This window comes from Panthera uncia, chromosome E1 (genome assembly GCF_023721935.1).
Source record: "Panthera uncia isolate 11264 chromosome E1, Puncia_PCG_1.0, whole genome shotgun sequence".
Lineage (NCBI taxonomy): Eukaryota > Metazoa > Chordata > Mammalia > Carnivora > Felidae > Panthera > Panthera uncia.
Genome location: NC_064814.1, coordinates 14,034,761 through 14,057,855, shown reverse-complemented (window position 1 = coordinate 14,057,855; position 23,095 = coordinate 14,034,761). Strand labels below are relative to the sequence as shown.

General features: G+C 58.0%; 1 protein-coding gene across 3 annotated transcripts; it reads right to left on the bottom strand.

Moving 5' to 3' along the window:
- Window positions 1-626: 626 nt before the first annotated feature.
- FMNL1 (formin like 1) lies at window positions 627-22,717 on the bottom strand. Of its 3 annotated transcripts, none has more exons than XM_049636306.1 (20): window positions 22,301-22,717; window positions 13,968-14,051; window positions 12,352-12,435; window positions 11,576-11,649; window positions 11,108-11,191; window positions 10,577-10,714; window positions 10,264-10,281; window positions 8,847-8,955; window positions 8,146-8,222; window positions 7,842-7,935; window positions 6,866-6,940; window positions 6,444-6,554; window positions 4,995-5,144; window positions 4,397-4,498; window positions 3,963-4,233; window positions 3,409-3,714; window positions 3,094-3,218; window positions 1,991-2,193; window positions 1,283-1,517; window positions 627-1,052 (listed from the first exon to the last, which is right to left on the bottom strand). In XM_049636306.1, the coding sequence occupies exons 1-20, from the start codon at window positions 22,427-22,429 to the stop codon at window positions 825-827; spliced, it is 2,697 nt and encodes an 898-aa protein (XP_049492263.1). In that variant the 5' UTR covers window positions 22,430-22,717; the 3' UTR covers window positions 627-824. The 3 variants fall into 3 exon arrangements, with proteins under 3 accessions (XP_049492263.1, XP_049492260.1, XP_049492262.1); XM_049636303.1 differs by having other exon boundaries at window positions 12,322-12,435; window positions 22,301-22,716; XM_049636305.1 differs by lacking the exon at window positions 10,264-10,281 and having other exon boundaries at window positions 629-1,052; window positions 12,322-12,435; window positions 22,301-22,712.
- Window positions 22,718-23,095: the final 378 nt, after the last annotated feature.

Sequence of the window (23,095 nt, the reverse complement as noted above, 5' to 3'; positions counted from 1 at the left end):
GGGGGGAGAGTTCAGGAGGTTGCCGGGGCTGAGGAAACCCTCCCGAGTATAAGTTGCACAAGAAAATGTGGCGAAAAGCAAGCCCCACACACTCAGCCCCCACTACTCTCCTGCATGGCCCCTTCAGGTCTAGGACACGTACATGCTTGTATATATGTCTGACATATGCATATGGCTAACACAATGCATGGCGTACCCTGTTTTTTTTTTAAGATTTTTTTTTTTTAATTTATTGAGAGAGGGGGAGAGTAAGCCGGGGAGGGGCAGAGAGAGAGAGGGAGAGACAAATCCCAAGCAGGCTCCGCGTTGTCAGCGAAGAGCCCGAGGCGGGGCTGGAACTCATGAACCATGAGATCATGACCTGAGCGAAAACTAAAAGTCAGACACTTAACCACCTGAGCCACCCAGGTGCCCCTTAAAGACTTTATTTTTAAGTAATCTCTACATCCAATGTGGAGTTTGAACCCACAACTCCCAGAACAAGAGTCACATGCTCAGGGCACCTGACAGGCTCAGTCAGAGAAGCATGTGACTCTTGATCTCAGAGTTGTGAGTTTGAGCCCCATGTTCAGTGTTGAGATTTCTTAAATAATAAACTTAAATAAATAAATAAATAAATAAATAAATAAATAAAGAGCTGCATGCTCAATGGACTGAGCCAGCCAGGTGCCCCTTGGCATACCCAATTTTGTCCTCTGCCATTCCTACCCAAAATGGTGCTGCTGACATCACCTAGGCTGTAGTATCATGGTCTTTCTACTGGTTCCCTGAGACTCCACTAAGCAGGTGTGGGTACTCTGCTAATCGTGACCTCCACCCCTGCCTTAGTTTTGTCTTTCCGTGTCTGCGAGCGCTAAGAACATAACTGTTGCATCCCAAGGGTACAGACAGAGCAAGGCCCGGATCTCCCTCTCACACGACCCAGAACGGGCAAGGAGCCATAGGTGGGCCCCGCTTCCCAGACCCTTGCCCTGGGCTCTCACCTCCAGGATCTGCCGGAGTTTGTCAGAGGACTTGATGGACATTGAGGCTGCAATTATGGCATTCAGTTGCTGGGAGGGGCGGATTGGGGAGGTAAGGTAAGTTGGGGCAGGGTGGGAGGCAAGCCCATGGGAGGCTCAAGTACCCCTAAATGCCCTCCTGGAGGCTAGTAGCTGCCCCCCTCCGCAACCCCAACCCAGAACACAGTGCCCCCACTTGCCCTGCCTGCCCCGCCCTGCCCACACCGCTCTGCCAGTCCCGCCCCGCCCCGCCCACACCGCTCTGCCTGCCCCGCCCACACCGGCATGAGCAGCTGCACAGTATCCGGAAAGTTGCCCAGGAAGGTGAGCGTGGCCATGCGCTCCGGCAGGCGCGGGATGCGGCTGAAGCGCAGCATGAAGCGATCCTCCTCCGACAGCTCCTCCATGGGTCGCTGCTCCCGCTCGAAGCGGGCAATGAGGCTACGCTCATACTCCGTGGGCAGGAAGCGGGTCAGCAACTCCAGGAAGTCCAGGCCAAGGGCTTGTAGGTCGTACCTGGTGAAAGGCGGGGTAGTTATCACTCTATACCCACCAGTTCTTGAGGCAGGACTACATCCCCCCGTCCATTTCCTTGACTGAATAAATGAACTTCAGTGTTCACTATTTGCCAACAGCTTCAGGGACCAAGAGGCAGGTGTCAAGGGAAGTTGGGAGCTGGGAAGCCTGAGGTCCCTATCATAGGTCAGTGGCAGATGCACAGCTGTAAATGCCAGAGCCTGAGTTCCCAAAGCTGGGCAAGGAGGCAGGGAGGAAATGGGAACATCTCAGTCTGGGCGTGGACTCACAGCATAGGCTATTTTCTCGGCCTGAAAATGGGAACAAGGTTCCCAGGCTTAACTCCCTGACCAGGGTTAGCATGAAGTTTGATGGGCTCTGTCCCATAGTTGGGACTCTTTTACTAGGTACTTGATGACCCTGGTTTAGTAGAGGGGCTGGGCTACCTACAATCCCAGGGCAAAAGTACTCACGTCTCGATGGCCTGGCAGATGCGATCAGCCCCCAGGTTGCCCTTGCGCAAGGTGATGGCCAGGTTCTTGGCCCGGTTGGCCTCGATGAGGGTGGCCTTGCTGGGGGCCTTCTGGGCTGCCTTACCCTTGAGAGCACTGAGGTCTAGGCTGGGACCTTGGGACTTAGTCTTGAACTGCTCCTCAAAGTCACTCATGTCTAGCTCCTGAGGGCACAAGGAGAAGAGCTGGGGCTAGGTGGGCTGGGGTCTGATATATTCCTGGCTGAACAATCTAACCAGCCCTGACCACACAACACAACCCACAGAGAAAAAAACCCAGTAACCCAGCTTGACCACAGGCCCTGATGGGGGATACAGGGGAAGTACAGACAGCACTGAGGAGGAAGAGCTGCACCCAATCCAGGGCACCCACACTCCAAGCCATTACAGCCAAAGGAAGAGCTGAATTGGCCAGGGATTAAAAAAAAAAAAAAAAAAAAAAGGTGGGGCGGGGGGAGACAGGGAAGGGCATTCCAGGCAGAAGGAACAGCATGAGCAATGGCCTGGAGGCAAGAGAACACATCACTTTTGGAAAACTAAAAGTAGAATTAGAAGGCCTGAAGCCCTGGTTGTCTGTGGGAGTGGTGGGAGAGAAGCTTAAGAGGAGAGTGGACACAAGGGGGCGCCTGAGTAGCTCAGTCAGTTAAGTATCCGACTTCCACTCAGGTCATGATCTCACAGTTCATGAATTCAAGCCCCACATTGGGCTCTCTGCTGTCAGCGCAGAGCCAGCTTCGGATTTTCTGTCTTCCTCTCTCTCGGCCCCTCCCCACTCACCCTCTTCTTCCCTCTCAAAAATAAACAAAAATCAAAAGAAAAGAGAAAGAGAGAGAGACCAGACCTGGGGGGAGGGATGTGCCCTCTGCAGGGAGGAAGGGGAAAGCCTCCAGGGGAGTCAGGATACACTGCCTATCCAATATACTAAACCAGTTTAGCTTAACGCCCATCCCTGGGCCTCCATGCCCTCATCTGTACAATGGGGTGGAGGAGATGATCCAGCATGATCCACACAAGCCCCCTCCTCCTCTGGTGCCCACACTGGGAGCAAAGAAGGGCCACACTCACCTGCAGCACCTTCTCATCATTGAGCTCAGTGAAGACGGTGCCTGTGATCTGGCTGGGTTTCAGGGCCACCCAATTTAAGAGTGGCATTCTGAACTTGGTCTGTATGGGTTTCTTGGCCTTTACTCCTGGGACAGGGAGGGAGTGGTGAGCATAGGGAGGTGAGGGTGGGGTGGTTGGCAGGACCCAGGGCCCAAAGTGGCCAGACGGGACAGGCAGAAGGCAACAGGAGGCCCCCAGACAGAGCATCCTGGAGGACACAAGTCTAGGCACGGCACCTCTCTCCATATCACCCCCAGCCCTGGGTGGTCCACTCACCTGGGCCCATCTCTGGGGCATCAGAGTGACCTCCAGGAGGCGGTGGGGGCGGCGGAGGTACCGGCCCATCTGTGCCAGAAGGCAGCGGTGGCGGTGGGGGTGGGGGCGGCAAGTCTCCCGGCAGCGGCGGGGGTGGGGGTGGGGGAGGGGGCGGGGGATCTGAGCTGCCAGGGAGGGGTGAGGCCAGAGGGGGCGCCAAAGGCGTGGCTTCCTGCTGGAAGGGGAGGCCGGGCAGTGGGGGCGGTGGCGGTGGGGGTGCTGCTCCGGCAACCGGCTCCGGTTCTGCCGCAGGTGGGAGATCTGAGCCTAAAGAGAACAGAGAACCAAAGATGGAGGGGAAGGGGTGTCAAGTTCTGGGCCTGGGTGGTCTCGCCACCGCCTCCCTCCCTACGCATGCGCACTGGGCCCACGTCCACCATCTGGCGTCCACCTGAACCACGCCCACAACCCAAACCTACCTCTTGCAACGGTCCCGGCCCGAGACGTCCCCAGGCCCCCCTTCCAGACACTGGTTCCCCCATGCCCACCCACCCCGGCTTACAGCTCCTGCGCACCTGGGCTGAGTGAGCCGGTGGGCACTCCCGGAGTGGGAGTCGGAGTCGGAGTCGGAGCGTCACTACCGCTTGGAGTTGCCACAGCGACCGGGAGGATCTCGATGGAAACAGCATCCCCGGGCCCCCGCAGGATACGGATTAACCCCTTCTCTTCCAGCTCCTCCACCTTCAGCTCTAGGGCCGAAGGCCGTGCAGGGACGGGGGTAGGCACTTTCTCAGGCTCGGAAGGACGCCTAGAGGCACCCATGGGGTTCGACTCGCTGAAGCGCTCCTGTGAATCCCGGGAGAAGGGTCAGTGCCCAGCAGCAGGCCTGGCACATAGCCCCCACCCTCTTACTGGGGTAGAGGGAAGTGTCAAGCCTAGAAGCCCCAACGGGTCAGTTCGCGGGAGCCCGGCCTGCCCCCGGCCCGGCCCCCTCCGCCGCCAGCCTCACCCGCAGGGTCTCCAACTCCTTTCGAGCCTGGCTTAGCTGCTTTTCCAGCTCGGCAATCTTGGCCATGGATTCGTTCTCCGCGTCCCGAAGCCTTTCTGTCAGCTGTGGCACAGCACATGGTGAGCTCCCACCCGCCGCTGGGCACTGGTACCGCCGGTGAGGGGGCGGCAGCAGGCATGCCTGCCTGAAGGGCTGGGGGAGGCTTCCGGATGTGCTGGCGGGTGGGCTGAGCCTGGCACTTGAACCCAAGTAGGTGAGGCACTGAGGGCACTAAAGTTCTCTCAGGAGGAGAAACCAGGGCACCACTGAGGACGGAGGTGAGTGGAGAGGCGATTGGGCTAGGAGGGGCCCCAGGCACCTAGTTCCGCCCAAGCCAGGATGTGGGCTCTGAGCACAGGGAGAGGAGGGGCCTGCCTCCTGCAGAGGTCCCACAGCGCAGGAACCCAGCGAACAAGACACCCAAGATGTGGATTCAGGTCAAAGTCTGGAACCAGGCAGACAGCCACCCCCTGTTTGGGCTTGAGGCCCAGGGCCTGATGCGATTGTGAAGCCCTGGGGGCCTACGATGTGCTGGGCCAAGTTCAGGAGCACCTCCCACCTGGGCCACCTGCTCCTGCAGCTCCTCCATGTGCTCCAGCACAGCATTCTTGGTCTCCGTGTCCTCCAGCAGCGCACCCACATCAAAAACATTGTCCAGGTATGCTTGGATCTGTACCTGCAGCTTGTCACTCTCGGTGAGCCGAAGCCTCTGTCCCCCAGACAGAAGGAACAGGGTGAGGCCCAATGTGAGGGGTCTCTCAGAACCGCCCATCACCGCTAGAGCCCAGGGGAAGGGGCTTGAGCCCCAGCCTGCTTTTTCTTTTTATTGAGATATAATTCGCATACCATAAAATTCATCACTTTAATGCGTATAATTCAATAGCTTCTAGTATAGTCACAGGGTTGTGCAACCATCACCGATGTCTAATTCCAGAACATTTCTATCACCCCCAAAAAAACCCCTGTACCTGTTAGCAGTCAGTCCCTATTCTCTCCTCTCCCAATCCCAATTGGCAACCGCCAATCTATCTTCTGCCTCTGTGGACTTACCTATTCCGGACAGTCATGTAAAGGAATCGTACAGTATTTGGGCTTTGGTGACTTGGCGTCTTTCGCTTAGCGTAATGCTTTCAAGGTTCATCCACGTGGTAGCATGTATCAGTAATTGATTCCTTTTTATGGCTGAATAATATTCCATTGCATGGATATATCACCCCAGCCTGCTCTGCACCTTTTGTTAATCCTGGCTTTTTAAAAATCCAATCCCAGGGGATTGGCTCCCAGGGGAGCCTGGGTGGCTCAGTTGGTTAAGTGTCCAACCCTTCATTTCAGCTCAGGTTATGATCTCATGATCATCGTCAGCCCGTCGTCAGGCTCTGAGGTGACAGCACGGGATTCTCTCTCTCCCTCTCTGGCTCTCGCCCTCACGTGTGCGTGTATGCGCGCTCTCTCTCTCTCTGTCTTTCAAAATAAATAACAAAAAATGATAAAAATCCAATCCCAAAGTCCCCACTTCTCCAAGCAGCCTCTGAAAGGAATCAGGAAAAGCCGCGGCTTCTCTGCACAGGCTGGACCCGGAAGCACCAAGCCCCTCCGCCTAACCTTTCCCGGGGCAAGGAACTCCTCCTTGACCTGGACCCATCCAGCATGAGCCAGATCCCAATACGGCCCAGTATCTCTGTGCTCTCCATTATGTGCCTGTCTGAGGCTGATCCTCCCAGAGCCAGACCCAGGGCCACCTAGAACCCTTCCGGTGCCTGGCAGAAAACGTTCTGCCTCATTCTATTTAGAGTCATTATCATCTTTCTAACTCTCCTGTTTTACAGATGGCAAAGCTGAGACTCAGAGAGAAGAGACTTATCCAAAGTCACATGGGCTTGGAAGTGACAGAGTCAGGATTTGAACCCGGATCTGCCTGACCTCAACACCCATGCTGCTAACCACAGAGCCATACTCTGCAGTTGGCAAGTGGTTGAGTCCCAGAGGGGCGGGAGGATGTAGGGCTCACCTCCAAGTACAAGTCCAAGCCCAGGTGGGTGAACTCATATTGCAGGAAGACACGGAAGTTCATGTTCTCCACAGAGTGTACCACGATGTTGATGAATTGCATGCAGGCCACCTGGGGAGTAGGGAACAGGAGCACGTCGGTCTGTGATCCTCTGGGTGGGGGAGCTCAGTGCCTTCCACCACCACCCCCCATTTATTCCCAAGTCTCTCTCCTTTTCCCCATTTCTCACTCTGCTAACCCAGCTTTGTCCCTCCCCGTATTTTCCCCCTACACGCCGCATCCCCTCCCTCCAGCTTCCCCTCCCCACCAACCTCTCAATCCTCATACTTTGCAGGAGCAGAGCCCAGATCCCAGATGCCCAGGGCCCCTGACTGCCCCTCACACTGAGGGTGGTTGGGCCCAGCCTGGAGTCCCGAGCTCACCATGAAGTCGATATTGCTGTCCTCTTTCTGGAAATATTCCATTAGCTTCTCAAAGCGGTGCTGCTCCCCACACACCTGGGGGGGGAGAATGGCTGTCATTAGGGCCCCAGCAACACACCTCCTAAGCCTTTTTCCAGCTGCCACCCTTGTGCTTCTACAGGTTCCTCCCACGTTAAATCCAAGTCAGGCCGTGTCACTCTTCTGCTCAAAAACCTCTCCCCCCGTCTCCATTTCCCCCAGCCCTCTCTGTGCTTACTCTACTCTGGCCACACTGGGGTCCTGGCACATTCCCACCTCAGGGCCTTTGCACCTGCTCTCCCATCTGCCCGGTTGCTCTTACTCGAGGCCGCCACCACACCAAGTCTCTCACTTCCCTCACAGCTTTGCTCAAACTTCACCATCTCGATGAAGCTCCCCTGACCACCCTGCAACCCATTCCTCCTGTCCCTCCAGCATCCCTGACTTTTTCCTCAGAGCATTTATCATTTTCTAACACATTAGGTAATTTGCTCATTTATTATACTGTTTATGATGTCTTCCCCTGCCTTCTTTGTTTCTTTTGTTCACTGATGGGCCCCAAGAGCCCACTCAAGAAATATTCATTAAAGGAATGAATGAGCATATCCCATCTTATGCATCATATTGTCCTGCACCTACTTCGCCAGAATCAGAGAGGTGTATGTATGCAACTCTGAGGTGTGTGGATCAAACCCAGTTTGGACCTGGCAAGGCTGAGGGTCCGAGGTTCAGCAGATCCCCTGTTCAGCTGTCCCTGTTGCCCTAGGCAGCACCCCAACATGACCTGGCCTTTCCCTTCCCTTTAAAGCCTCCCCATCCCAGATCGTCCCCACCCTGTGTTCCCCGAATGCCCACCCAGCACTCCCAGCTGCCCCCAGCAGAGGCCACAGCTGCCAGCAACAGTCAGTGCTAGAGAACAAAGACATTGGCGGGAGGGGGGGGGGCGGGTGGTTCATACCTCCTTGAAATTGTCAAAGGCTGCAAGGATGATGTCGTGTCCTCCTCGCACCAGGCACACAGCCGCCAGCAGCTCCAGCACCAGAGCCTTGGTTCTGGGGAGAGAAGGGGCAGTCTATCCCTTGAAGGCAGGCCCCACAGCAAGGGTGGATGTGGACCTGGCTGGGGGAGGGCAGGGGAGCTGATAGGTGAGTAGGAGTGGAAGGAGCCTGGAAGGGAGTCCTGAGAACTGAGGAACAGCGCAGGCAAGGGGCTGGTGGCAGGAGAATCCAGATGTGGAGAAATGTTAGGGGCCTGGACCTCACCTGGGGTTCTTGTTGTTGAGGCTCAGAGCAATCTCATTGACACAGGCTGGGTGGGTCATGACAAGGCTGAAGCCAGACTAGGGAGAGAGAAAACGTTAGCTCCTCCAGGCAGACCCCCAGGACTGACAGCACTGTCCTGTCCAGCACCTCAAGCACTGTCGGTGCCATTGCATTCTGGTTTCTAACTGCCCTCAAGCTTAGGAAGTTTTTGATATCCAACCATATCCTGTTCTGTGCTGCCAAAGCCTGGCTCCTCTTTTTAACCGACTCTGTCTGTGCAAAAGCCAGTGTTAGGACTCAGCACCGTGGACACAGAGAGCCCTCAAAGGCGTGCTAAGCAAAGGAGGACTGGCCTCACCGGCCACTCCTCCAAACAAAGTAATCCTGAGCTGCTCTCCCCGAGGGCCCTGTGTCCAGCCTTCCTTGGTGGGTGTGCCTGGGTCCCCACATGAGACATATCCATGCCCCCAGTCATGTCCAGATTACTCTAGAGGACCTCACTAGGAGGGGGCAGACATCTGGGCTTCCTCTCAAGACCTGATCAGCCTCAAGACCCCCAACAGCCCCCATCCACAGGGTTCTCCAGTGGGCAACAGGGTCGGGGGACCATTGGTCCCTGCACCCCAGCAGCTCAGGCAGCCCCCGGTGAGGACAGGCCCAGCTTCCTGGGTCCCCCAGTGCCCTCGTGCTCACTGACCAACCTGGTAGTTCATGATGGCACGCAAGCACATGATACAGACATGGACGTCATCCTTCTGGCTAACAATGCGAGAATTCCGCAGAGCCTTCCTGCTGTGGGCTGGGGTCAGCCTGGTGGGGTAGGGAAGAGGCAGCAGGGGTCAGCGTCCTACACCCAGCCTCCCACCCCCACCACCCACCACCACTCAGAAGGCACGTCTGGAACATTAGGCCACTGATTCCCATCCACCCAACCAAAGAGGTCAGCTGAGGGCAGGAAGGCTTCCTTGGCCCCTAGGCTGGGGCCTGGCATGCTGCAAGGGGATAAGGAGGGGGTCAGGAAAGCAAAGACCCTTAACAGCAACTTGGCATCAGAAAGGATTGCTGTGTTGTGCAGGTGGACAGCCCAAAGAGGGAAGACAGCCAAAGCTTGGAAATCCACAAGGTGGCACTCACAGCCTCATGGGCTCATCTTCCATCTTGAAAGGTCAACCCTGAATTCACACACACCGTCTTGGTCCAAATCCCAGCTCACCACTTACGAGACTAGTTAATCACCCTGTGCCTCAGTTTCCTCATTTGTAAAATAGGAATGGTAATAATAGTACCTTCCTGATAGGGTTTTGGGGACTATGAAATGAGCTCAGAACAGTGCTTGATACATAGTTAAGTGCTGTACCAGTGTCCTTCATAATTCTCTGCTTAAAAGTATGTGATTTTTTTTTCATTGCTGCAGATCCGCCAATCATGACTTCCACATCAGTTCCTCTTGACAATTCTATCACATTTCCAACAACACTGGGAAGCCCCACCTCCTCCCTCCATCTGCTACCTTGCCCTTCTCCCGTCACTGCTCTAATATGTCTGAGTCTTTGGTCATGCTGTTCCTTCCACCTGGAATGCCCCTCCCTGTCCCCACCACTGCCTGTAAAGCCCGAATCCATCTGTGAGACATAGTTCCAGTGGTATCATTCTAGGAAACCTTCCTGATGCTCCAGAAAGTAGCCACCTCCCTTCTCAGAGCTCCCAGCCACACCTCCATGATAGCCTGTCATACACTGTCGCCTTCTAGACCAAGGGCTCCCAAGAGCAGGGTGATCTGTCTCCTGAGTACCTGCCACCATAGGACATGCTAAAAATATATTTGTTGAATGAATGAATGAATGAATGAATGAGCAAACAAAAAAACATATTGTGAGAGTTTGAAAGGCTTAATATGAAGTCGGTCCCCTAGACCAAAGTGGGAAGGATGGAAGCTGGGAGTCCACATGAGGCTCCAGGGCTGACTCCTTCCCTCTCCCTGCCTCTCAGCTGGATGTCCGATGTTAGGTGGGGTGGCCTATCCACAGCAGATGAACTCAGGGGTGTCAGATGAACACCCCACCCCACCCCACCCAGGGAGCCAACCAGGCATGCACCTGCCCCCAGGTGGCTACGTACCGGGGAGAAGGGGGGCACCTGGAGGCCGCACAGGAAAGAAGACGGGGTTAGATGGATACAAGGGAGGGTCTCACTGACCCAGAAACACCCTACTTATCCCAGACCACCCAGACTCCAGTTTCTAAGTGCCCATCCCTAGAAGGCTTCTTAACACACCCATCTCCCAAACCCTGCTTGAGGCCCTTACTGTGATCCCCAATGCCAGGCTGTCCCTCCCACCACCCCCAAGGGCCAGGGGCAGGGCTGGCTGGGTACAGAAATCCAGGGGTGAATTCTCTATTCTCCCTGCCACCCTGCAATGGGACGCACATACTTGATGGTCAGGTGGCGACTCTTGGGCTGAGGAGGCAAGGCCGAGGATGGACCCTTGCTGAGATCTTCCACCGACTGCTCCAGGGGCTTGCTCTTCTCTGAGCTGGGGACCCCGTTGTCTGTGCTCTCCATGTCATACCTGCAGGGATTAGAGCGGAGCTGGAGGCCAACACTGCAGAAGCACTTAAGAGAGGGGTGGGGGAAACTGAGGGGACAGACGAATGTGCAGGAGAGATTAGAGGCTGGGAGGTAGAGGCTGTGTTCTCAGCATTGTTCTGGGCAGACTAGGGGACAAGGGAATGGTGGAACAGAAGAGGAAGCCACCCAAGTCCCAGCTGGCCACCCCAGGCCACGTCCCTCCATATCCATGCAGGCCCTTAGGAAGGGGTACCGCCCACCGTGCAGGGTGTGGTTTGTGTGAACCCAAGGTGGACTCAGGCTGCTTAGACGTGGCCCAAGCAGTGGATGAGGTGCAGGGAAGCAGGGATCAGGGCTCGGAGGAACAGCATGAGGACTGGAGCAGGGGGCTTACGTGACGGAGCACTGGGCAAAGGCCAGGTACTCGAGGAGCACATCCAGGCCGCGGTTCTCCTCGTTGAGGAATTCTTCCACCCACCTGCAGGGCACAGGGCTCCCTGAGTTCCAGCCAGGAGGGAGGTCCTGCCCAGAGTGGGCACAGAACAGGCACAGCCAGGGCTCCAGTGCGGCTTCCCCCGTCTCCAGGAAGACACCAACCAGCCCAACCTCAGAAGACCCAGTGATGCTAGGAGATGCTAGGGGGCTCAGGTAGGACCCATGGCCCAGCCATGCCTCGAGGGGTGAGCAGAGAGGAGGCCAGGAAGCTGTCCTGGACACCCAACCCAGAAATGGCCTACAGGCACAGCCTACGCAGGGGTGGGGGGACAAGGGGGACAGGGGAATAGCAAGGGGAAGCCCCAGGGGCTGTCTGGAGGCAGAGCTCTCCCTGGCCCCCAAGCAGGAAATCTGAGCCCTCGCTCACCCAATGTGGTTTGTCCTCAGGGAGATCTCCAGCTCCCGCAGCACCTGCGTGGACTCCTGAACTCGCCTCTTAAACTGGGGGCCAAGGACAGGAAAGTCTGGTGGGTGACGTCTGGGCTTCCCACAGGCCCACTGAGCCCCAAGGCAGCAAGTCAGCAGCCCGCGCCCTCCCCCTACCACTGGCCTTTCATGTTCAGCCTCCCCCACCACCCCCACATACCTGCCCAGCAGAATAAGCATTCTCAGGCTACTCCCAGCCCCATACACAGGCCCGCAGGGTGCACGCTCATTCCTCCACACACAGACATGCGGCATGCTTGCGCACGCGCGCGCATACACACACACACACACACACACACACAGCCATAGGGTACGCACACATTCAAATATGGATACCCTGGCTGTACACACACACATACTCATCCACATACAAGCACCCTGGGTACACAGATATAAGACACCCATACATCCGCATACAGACACATGGGGCACACACACACACACACACACACAGCACAAATACGCACAAGTGGACCCACAAGTGGATGTAAACATATGCAGAATATGCAGAGGAACGTGGAAAAAGTACATGCCCGCAGCCCTCCCAGTCCCCTAAAAATATGCACACGCATTCATACGCGTGCCCACACAAGCCCACCAAAAAGTTTACACACACAGTTATTCTAGCTGCCCAGAGCTTGGAAGGTGCAGGGGGAAAGGGACAGAGAAAAAGGGGGAGACATATACCCCCAGGTTAGACATCCAGTCCGCTGCTACCTTTCGGCCGACCCCACCGGTTTCCAGGTAGCTCTTCAGCTTCTGGATATAGGCTGTGGGAGGGTTCTTGACTTGAAACCGCTCCTGGGGAGACAGAACAGGGTGTACAGGGAAGCAGCCAGAGCCAACCCGGGGCAAATGACCAGCCCTTGCCCCAGAATCCCATTCTCAGCTCTGACCCCAGGTCCCAGGCTATCTTAGGACCCCTCTGAAATACCAAAGATATCACCAAACAACCCACCACGTCATTAAAAGACCCCGGTCCCAGACCTAGCCTTCACTCCTCACTATGGCCTCACAAGCCACAACCCTAGCACAGCGCACCCCCCCCCCCACTCCACTCCCACCGGTGGAGTTTGGAGGGGTCATTTCTGCCACACAACCCACCACGCTGGGGGTGGGGAGGAGGACTCAGACCTGCCAGTAGGTGGGACCTTCCCAGGCCCTGCCCTCCCTGGGAGTCCAGGGAGGAAGAACGCTCTGAGGGCCCCTTCCCCACGGCTCCTCCCCAGCTGTCCCATTTACCTGTGCTGGTAGGTGTCTGTGTGTGCTTATCTCCAGTGCTCAACAAAGCAACTCCTAACTCCCCTGCCCCACCCAGGGCTCCAACAGCCACTCACACAAAGAAGCAGGGGCCACATCAGAGGCCCCCTACCCAGAGGAGCTCCCATCCTTCCCAGCCCAGATCCTTTAGGATTCCCGCTTTTCCCAGGCCCTTGAGCCCCCAGCCTGAGATACCAGGCCAAGTGGCAGAGACCTCCACAGCAGCCTGAGAGCCTCTAGAAGCAGCTCCCCATCCTCCCCACACGGCCCAGCCTTTACCCCCCAGACTCCCGCACAGCCTGCTCATCCCATTCCGGTCCATTAGCAGGAGCCAAAGGCCCAGCCCTGGCTCCCAGGGGAGGCTCCCTGCTCCCCAACTCCCCACCCCCAGCCTCCTTCCCTCACTGAATCACTGCAGCAGCCAGGCCCCACCCTGGCTTAGCAGTGGGAGAGGGGTCTTCCCTGCTACCCCGGAGAGCGGCCCTGGAAGCTGGAGAGGCAGGGGCAGCCAGTGAGCCCTGAAGATGGCAACCCTAGGTGCCTGGATGAGCACCAGAAGCCAGGAGTTCTATTTCTCGCTCGGCCACTTGGGAACTGGTTACCTTTGGGTTGTTGCTTGGTTGACTGCAGCTCCTCTGGGCCCGAGGGAAAGAAGGACAGGGATCCTGCCCCTTCCTCCCCACCTCCCATGGGGTCAAAGATGCCCAACCCTGGGGCTGCCCCCCTATCTTCCACAGCCCAGAGCTGGAGGGTCAACAGATGCTGCTCCGGGAAGCTCAGCAAGGAGGTGGGTGACAGCAAGGAGGTGATGAGCCCCTGCCAGCTCTTCATAGGGCAGACCCAGCCCAGCTAGGGACTCATAAGGTCCCTGGGGAGGCCCATGTTCAAGGGAGGGTGGTTGTAGAGTCTTGAAGACAACCCCAGCACCCTCTGCAGATGCGACACAGGCCTCTGGGCAGAGTCTTGGCCCGATGGGCAGCATGGCAGTGCCCCCTCTCCTGCCAGCACCCCCCTCCCCCCACCCCGACAGCCAGGGCAGGGCATCCTGAGGCCAGAAGGGGCCTGGTACCCACCTGGTCACAAATGAGCTCCCACTTCTTCTCGTTGTCATACTGGCTCAGCAGCTGCACCTTGTCCGGGGGCAAGTTCATGCAGTTCTGGAGAGGGGAAGGACAAGATAATGACCCTGAGCCTGGGGTCCCGATGCAAGGGGCCAAGGGAGCACAGGCATTTTCAGGGAAACCACCAGGGGGCAGCTCCCTAGCAGATCTGTCATAAGCATGAATCCCTGTCACCCCAGGAGATAAGTAGCGTTAGCCGATGAGAAGATGAGAAAACCCAGGCCCAAAGATACAGCACCTTGCCCTAGACCGCAAAGCTAGAAAGTGACACTGGGATTTGACTCTGAGTCGGCCTGGCTCCAGGGCCTGGGCTCCGTCTTCCACACACCCCCTCCCTAGCATGTCTCCCCCGGCGGTGAGAGCGTGGGTTCTCAGCCTGACTTCCTGGGACCTTGGGCATTTTTTGACTCACTGCCCCACGTGCAATAAGGGGGAAAGTCAACTCTTCTTCCATTTGAGTGGGAAGCTAACAGGGGACCCAGTTGCAGCCGGGCCCAAATATGGCCAGTCTTGGACTCTGCCCCACCCCTGTGTGCCAGCCGACACCATCCGGACTGTATGCAGTCCTGGCCCAGGGCACCAGTGTCTCACAAACAGCAGAAAACCTCTCACAAGGATGGCAACAGTGGTCTCCTCCTTAGCCCTGTCCAGCCCCCTCCCTCCTCATCACTTCTGGAAGGAGGACATGGGGACGGGCCAAGGGAGCTACGGTCAGACAGGCAGGGAATTCCTAGCAGGTGCATCATGGCTACAGGGCACAGGGGGATTCCTGGGGAAGGTCACCCAGACATAGGAACTAGAGACAGCCGCCAGCATGCTGGGTCTGTGGTGCCGGTGGCCCAGGCTGGGACTCCCCTCAGGAGCTAAGAAAGGTCAGCATTGCTCTGCCCGATCCTCCAGTCACAGACGTGCCTGTCAAGCTCCTCCCTCACAGGGCAAGTATAGGGTCTTGCCTGGTGCTGCCTGCACTAGGGGTTCCCTGGCCCCCCCCTGAACTTGGCATGTCTTCCTAACAGACCCAGAAGATAATGCCAGTTTACCCCAATTCACTGAATCCCAGGTTTAAAGAGGGTCTATTATGTATCAGGCCCCAAAAGATAGTTCTTGCCCTCAAGGAGCCCCATCTCTGCTGGGGAGGTGGGAGTCTCCAGGAATCCCCAGCCCAGAGTCAAAAGGCCCCCGTCACCAGCTCTGGTGGCTCAGACTACACGTCCTCAGTCACATGGCCCTGAGAGGAGGCCACAGCTGGAGCAGAGAGAGGGCCACACCCACCCGGGGCTCCTCAGCCAGCTTCCTCTCTGGGGTGCTGGGCTTCATTCTGGGGCTCTGGCCAGAACTCACCCCCCCAAAAAAAATCACTGCCTTAGGTCAGCCCCAGACAACAGGAAACTGGGTGCTCTCAGCCCCCATTGCTCAAGCTTTCCGGCTGAGGCCCCACTTGAGAGGTGAAGCTGCCTATCCCCCAGGCCCCCCAGGCCGGCTGGGGATGGGGATATGTCATTCTTCTCCCCATTGCAAAAGCGAGCCCCTGGATTGAGGAAACCACTGCTGTCTCATCTGCTGCCTTTCCCCAACCCACCAACAGCCAGAACAGCCCCCGCCACTACAGGAGACACTGCCTAGGAAGGGCCCCTGGAGCTGAGGCAAGGGCCCCTGGGACCTTTCTCTCTCTCTGCCTTTCTTTCTCCTTGGTCTCTCCTGATCCTGATCACAGAGATCCAGGGTGGGGCAGGGCAGAGGGGGCCAAGGCTGAGGGGGAAGGAAGGAGCAGGAAGGCAGGCAACGCAGAGAAACTGGAACAGTGGCCAACCCAGAGAAGGGAGGTGGTGGCAGGGAAGGGAAGGGACGAGGAGGAATGAGGGGACGGCTGAGCCCCAGCACCTGAGCCTTACAGGGGACAGCCGCTTCCCAACACGGGTCTTTCCAGGCCCTCGCCCACTCCAGGGACCTGTTTGGTTCCTGGAATGGCCCCAGTGGCACTTCTAGAGGCAGCTACCAGTCATAGTCAAAATAGCGACCCCAACAAATGTGGGCGCCAGCTCTGCCCGGATGTTCACCCTGCCCGGCACCGCTCTGAGCCCTCCACGAGGGTGACGTCCTCACCACCACACACCCTCATCCCCATCTCACAGGTGCAAGTACAGATTAGTTTAGTGACCTGCCCAAGGTTACAAAACCAGAGAGTAGGGAGCGGGGCTGGCTTTGAGCCCAGAGCTGACTCTGAAGCAGCACCCTGGCCCACTCCCCGCGGGGGGCAGCCCCATGGTTATTACTGGGGAGGAAAAGGCCTCTGCTGTGGGGTACACCTGTCCCGGCAGTGGTGGAGGGCAGAGCACCCCTTGTCCCCTTCCCCACCTGGGCGTGCTCAAGCCCCCGAGGCTACGTGCCAGCCTGCCAGACGGGCTAAATTTAGGCTCGGAAATCAGAAATAGCTCTGACAGCGCTGAGCACTAATTAGCAGCTGTTCCTCGGCTGTGCCCACCGAGGAGACGGTACCCTAAGGAGCAAGAGAGGAACCAAAGGGTGCCACTGACTCGGGGTGGAGGGAAGGCGTCCTGGAACACGGCAACAGACCCCAGACCCGGGGCCCTCAGCAAGGAGGCAGCACCATGGGAGAGAAGTAGATGAGGCTGGCTGACACCGCTCGAAAGGGACAGGCAAGGACACGGAGGTCCAGGGGTGGGGAGGAGGGACACTTGCCTCCCGTAAGGGGACACGGGGAGAGGAAGCTGTGAGGCGGAAGAACCCACACTGGATCCTGGAGAGCCAGGCCCTGGGCTCAACAACTTCTCCGTCTCCTTGAGCCTCAGCTTCCTTCTCCATAAAATGGGCGCACTTCCCTTCTGCCTCCCAGCTCCCAGAGCTCCCAGGAATACCCAGTGGAAGATGGGTTTTGATGTAATAATACTCTGCAGTGACGCACGCTGTTAAGAGGCGTTTCACAGACTGGGGCCTGGGGGAGGAGTCCATTGAAGACCCCAAGGAGAGGGATGGTGTGGTGAGCAGAAGTTTGTGAAAACATCCAGATAAAACAGACCTGTCTCCAGTGCTTGGCCAACAATGAACTGACCCTTCAGCTCCCCTCTCCTTGCTGCCCTTAATGCTTTGGCTCCAGGAAGAGACAGGTAAGATCCATCTTTGAAGGTGTGGTCAAGAAAAGGAGCTGATCCCCCAGTCTTTCCACTAGAATGTGTAGACATCATTCTCCCTCCCTGCCGCGACCTCTCCAGGTGCCAGAGGGGCCCTCAGCCTCGCTCACCCAAGACCAGCCCCTTGCAAGCTTCTGCCGTACTCCTTCAACAACGCCCCTCCCCCCTCCCGCCACCGCTGACATCTGGAGAGGTGTCCCTGGTGACTGAAGGAGTTCTGTCTGCGTCTGGACACAACCACACCCTCCAGTTTCACTTTCAGTTTGAACTGAGACTGTCCCAACCCACCTGCCCACCCTCTCCTCATGACGTGTGGCCCTTTGAGTCCCAGAATGCCCTTGAACTTGGGTACCAAGCCCAGTCTCAGACCAGCCCCACAGAGGCTCCACAGCCTGATGGGCCCAGAAGCCAGGAAGTGTCTCCATCCGCCACCTCTACATGGTCTTGGCCTTTGTCTTAGAGCTCTTAGCACCTCTCCAAAGGCAATCAATCCACGTTTCAAAGTTCCAGTAGGTAGATTTTCTGGGGCTATTAGAGACAATCCCTGACTTAGAGGAGGGCTCTAGGTGACTAGTCCCAGGATTAGGTGCTGAGAGTCCCAAAAAGCTCATGGCTTCTCCCGTCAGGGTTGAAGGGTCCCCGTGGCAGGGACAAGGGCAAGCCAGGTGGGAGCCAGGACAGCAGGCACTGCCCATACAATCCAGGCTAGTAGGAGAATTACAGCAACAATAATAATGATAAATATTCCCCAAACATCCCATTCCGTGCTAAGTGCCATTCTAGGTGCTTTATATCTACTGACTCATTTAAACCTCAAAAAAGAAGCTGACACAGTAAATGCTATTGTGATCCCCATTTCACAAATGGGAAACTGAGGCACGGAGCGATGAAGTCATTTGTCTGAGGTGACCTAGCTGGCAAGCTGGTAAGAAGACTGTGTTTCCTTGGAAGAAAGAGCACTGAAGGCAGTGAGAAATGTGGGTCCCGGACCCCCAGGGGTCTTCTGCAGACAGACTGGCCCCAGTCCCCCTGTCTGAGGAACGAGGAACAGCCAGCCCCATTTCCTGCCACCCAGCACCCTACGCTTCCTGTTGTTGCCCACACTGAGCTCTTACTCACTGGGGAACCCCCCCCTCCCAGTACACCGTCTCTCAGAGGGAAGTGGAGGCCTCCCCACCCCCTCCCCATGTGCACACAGCTACCGTTAGCACCGCCACTGCCCCACCCTCCAGGAGAGGTGGGCCCTCCCTCTCGTGGTTTCCGGCCACCAGGCAAGTTTTCGGTCTAGGCCCCGCTGTGGCGGCCCTGCATGATGGCAGCCAAGGGCAGCCTGGCCTGTGATGGCTAAAGTTGGCAACCTTGGTTGGTCTTGGTAATGGAGGTGGGTAGAGGGGAAAGGCACAGGCTGGAAGGGCCTAGGAGGCCTCCAATATGAAGAGGCCTCTATCCACTCCAATGTCGCTCCCTTCCTCACAGCGGGGGAGAGTTTCTGGAGCACTCGCCCTGTGTCAGGCACACTCTCGGTAATCCTTCAACGACCCTAGGAGGCCAGCATATACTACTGGTATTCTCTTTCTACACATGGGGAAAACTGAAGTTCAGAGAGGTTAAGTAACTTGCTCAAGGTCATCCAGGTAGGAAGCGGCAAAGACAAAACCCACCCCCTGACTTAATGACCCCGAAGCTCAGGAAGCTATTCTGCCCTTCCCTTGAGTAACCCCGGCCCCTCCCAGAGGCGGGGAGGACGGAGCCACCTTCCAGGGTTCCATGCCCTCAGGAAAAATGCAGAGGTAGCCCCCAGGGCAGCCCCATCTGCTCCTGCCCATCTCACCCAGCTCTTTGCCAACTGGCCCCAGATGTCCCTGTGAATCATGCCTACCATATCCCTGGGTTTCCAGGGTCGACATGTGCCAGCCCCGCCTGCTAAGAATGTCGCCCCACAGCCCCTATCTGGCCCGATATCTGCCCACATGGCCACAGCCCCATTCTCTTCTCCTCAGGGAAGGGGTCCAGCTGAAAGCAGGATTCCCAGGGTCCACATGCTGCTGGAGGCTGTCCTGACCTCCCCACACAGCCTTGCCAAATGTCCACATCCCTAGGCACTTGCTAAGGGCAGCCCAGGGTGCTAGGCCCCATCAGGCAAACTCCTCTCCAAACGGTTCAGTCTCCGTGTGGATCAGCATCACTCTCGGCCTCAAGCACAACATCCCGGGCACCTTCCTTGGTCCCTTGGCCCCAAGGTTACAGGCTCCTCTCTGACCAGACAGATCAGCAGTATCCAATGCCTGGCCATAAGCACAGAACTTCTGGACGGCCTGGAAAGAGTGCCTTGCCAACCCAAACCCTGATCCTTACAGGGGAAGGTCTGCAAGGAAGACATGAGCTTTGGGCATGGCCTAAGAGAGGCAAGAGCTTGATGTCTGGCCAGCTGGTTTTCCCACCATTCCAGCAGGCCCATGTCGCTGGGCAGCCATCGCTCCTCCACTGTTGCTAAGGCAGCAGCAGGAAACCCTGGCCAACCTGCTCTTTCTCCCCACCCCCATTTTAAGCAGGGGCACCTCTCGCTCACAGCCTTCTTAGAAAAGTAGCCCCCCAACACCCTTGCATGGGAGAAAGGCCACTGTGGGGAAAGGGAGAGCAAGCTTCATCTCCTATCTGGCCATAAGCCTTGGTGGAGGCGCCCTTCACCCACACATGGGTCCCGCATCCAAGAGCCAAGGAGTGGTTTGGGGCTGCAGGATCCTACCCTCCACCAGGGACCAAAGGGTTTTGTTTAAGCGAAAGGAAGAGGTTCCCTGGGGCTATGTGACTATATCCGAAGGGGAGGGTGATGCTTTTCCCATCAAGACTCTGGGATCCCTGGGGGTGATGGGTTCATCACTCTCGGCAGTCTGAGCCTTTTTCTCCTCTTACACATTCACTAAGGACCAGACTCAGCCCCGGCCATGGAGGCAGTGCTCTGATGGAGGCGCACCCTGCATGACCCGTTGCCAGGCCTGTGGGTTTAGCCAAATACTTGGCCCAGGCAGCTGCAGGCAGCGGCCAAGGCTATCACCCCAGGGCGGGGCTCATGCCCTTGTTGGTGGGGAGTGAGGGGAGCCAGGTTCTTAGTCAAGTGACCTTGGGTTGGGTGAGTTCTGCCCACAGAAGACAAGGGACAGGCTGCTCCTTCCCCAGAAAGAAGGCCAAATATAAACACACTGGGGTTCCTGGGAGCCAGGATGGGAAGTTGAGCCCCATTGGGTGCTGCTGCCCTAGATTTCTACCCAGCTACCGCTGCCTTCTCCATGAAGACACCCTCTAAGAGCCATCCCTGGGCCTCCGCCCTCCACACCCTGGTACTCAGGGACTCCCAATGGCATTTAGCATCAGGCTCAGCCAATCAGAGAGAAGGCCAAAACACAAGCAGGGCACTCAGGAACTACACATGCATCAGAGCCTCACCATTTGACTTTTGGATTTCCCAGTGGTCTGAATTATTCACACAGCTCCTCCCCATTAGCGTGTGTATGATAGAGACCGCACCTCACCCTGACAGCCTGTCCCACCCCTGTCCACAGACACACACTTGGGGGGAAAGAGAGACCCATATCCTCCCACCCTCACAAGGCTGGCAGGGGTCCAGGGATCCACCACCAACTCAGGCTCCCCAGATGGTCCCCCAGAGACTGTCTCTCTTCATTCTGCCCCCTCCCCCATCTGCTCAGCTCAGCTGAGCTTTGCGCAGGCCATGGGTTTGAGGAAGGGAGAGCAGGTGGAGAGATGGGGGAAACAGGGCCTAGCCTGGTGTGAGGTGTCCCTCAGAGTCCCTCCCTCTCCCCTAATCAAGCAAGGTGTCTTTGCAAGGATAGACCAGACCCCGCCCCACCCCATAGCTCCCCCAGACCCCTCTTAGCCTTCCTGCTGGGAGGGGGCAGCCAAGATTTCCAGGAACTATCATGAAGGGCCATACAGAGAATCTGGTAAGTACGGCCTAATAACAGGCCAAGGGAGGGGAAATGATGTCAAAGAGCTGGAGGGGACAAAGAATTGAGTGCTGCCACAAGCCAGCATTGCTCTATTGCCCGCACCTCCCTTGCTGCCCCCCCCCCCCCCAGACCTGCAGTGCCAGCCTGCTTAGACTGAGAAGTGCCCCCTGGGAAAAAGCACAGCGTGGCCTCATTCGCCTGTCACCCAGAGTCCAGCAAGGGAGCTGACAGCAGACAGGCCACCAGGCAATTAGTTAGAGAAAGGAGCCTGGGACAGGGCTGAGACAGGGAGAGGGAAGTGAGAATGAGTGGCCCTTCCCCTTCCCTACTTCTGCCTTGCACCAGGTCTTAGGGAGCCCTGATTTTGCTCTGGAGCCCCTCCCCAAACACATCCTGACTGTCTCCAGGCTCAGCCAGAGCTGATGGCTTCCTCCCCAGTGACCTAGTCTCCAAGCCCCCCAATTCCTCCAGCAGGTGATAGTGGGGAAGGTGGGGAGGGGGGGGGGATGCTTCCAGACTTTTTGTCCCACCGCAAGCCAGAGTGACCAACCCATCCTGACCCCGCCCGCCCTTCCTACCCTTAATCCCCTCAGTGGGCTGGAGGAAATGCCCACGATAAGGACCCACAGGCAATCTCTCCTGGACATGCAGGGGGTGAGAGATACAGACACCTCCTCTGCGTGATCTGAGGACTCAGCTCCCAGCAGCCCAGGCACCAACAAATCAGGACCAAACACCTGAACTCGGTCTCCAGCCCCCAGCACATTAAAATGTCACCCTTCCATCTTTGGCCCTAAGAAAAAGCAGATGTTCCACGACCCTCGCCTGGTGGCCGGGCCTGCGTGCAGAGCGGAAGGGGACGCCCCAGGACCCCCCTTGCGTGCTAGGCTCCCAACTTCCTCGCAGGACATTTCTGTTTAGACCTTTAGACCCAGGAGCGCTGGGGAAGGGGGTGTCCTGGGGAGGCAGACTGGGCGACTGCAGAAGAAAGTTTTGGGGGGAGAGTGCTAAGTCACTCTGAAAGAAGCCACTGTCACTCCCACCCCCTGTAGGGGCCAGCCACTGGGCCGGGGATCTCCAAGCGGTACCTGAGCCCCCGGGGGCGGGGACGCGTGCCGAACCCCAGCCGCCCCCCGCCCGCGCCCAGAGCGCGTCAGATCACACTCACCAGAACCCTGTTAAACCTCTCCTCCAGCTCCCGGGCCGCGGGCATCGGCTGCTTGGGCGCCGCGGGCTGCTTGGGGGACGGCGCGGCGGGGCCCGCGGGCTGCTCCGCGCTGCCTGCCGCGTTGCCCATGGTGGTCCCCACCCAGTCGGCCAGGCGCCTCCAGCCTCGGAAATCCAGCTTTCCGGGGGACCGAGGACGAGGCTCCCGGCCTGGGGGGCGAGCAGGGCAGAGGCTGGCGGCGGCGGCGGCGGCGGCGGCGCGGCTCGGCTCCGCGGCGCTCGGCTCAGCTGCGCGCAAGGGCCGGGGCGCGGCGTCCCATCGGGGCGGCCCCGTCCGAGGAGCCGGGCGGCGAGCTGCGGGGTGGGGGGAGGAAGTCAGGCTGCAGGCCGCGGGGGACAGAGGGCTGGGCCGGGGGCAGGAAGCTGCGGCGCGGGCTCCCCCCTCGGCGATTTTCTAACTTCTGCTGTCGCTCCCCGAGCGCGCAAACCGCATTTCGCCGCCGCCGCTACGCACCCTGCCCCCGGGGGGCGGGCTGGAGGGAGGGGGCGGGCGCCGGGAGCCGGCCGGGGGTCCGCCGCAGCCATGGCGCTGCGCGGAGGGGGCCGGCGACCCGCTTCACCTGCCGCAGAGGGGGCGGCGGGCGCCGTTTCACCTGCCGGAGCGGGAGGCGGCCGAGGCGAGGCAGAGGCGGCGCCGCGCGCGCGGCGGCGCCTCCGGGTCCTAGAACCGCATGCTCCCGCTCGCTCGGAGCCGGGGATCGGCGGGGTCTGGGTGAGGGGGGTCACGGCATGGGAG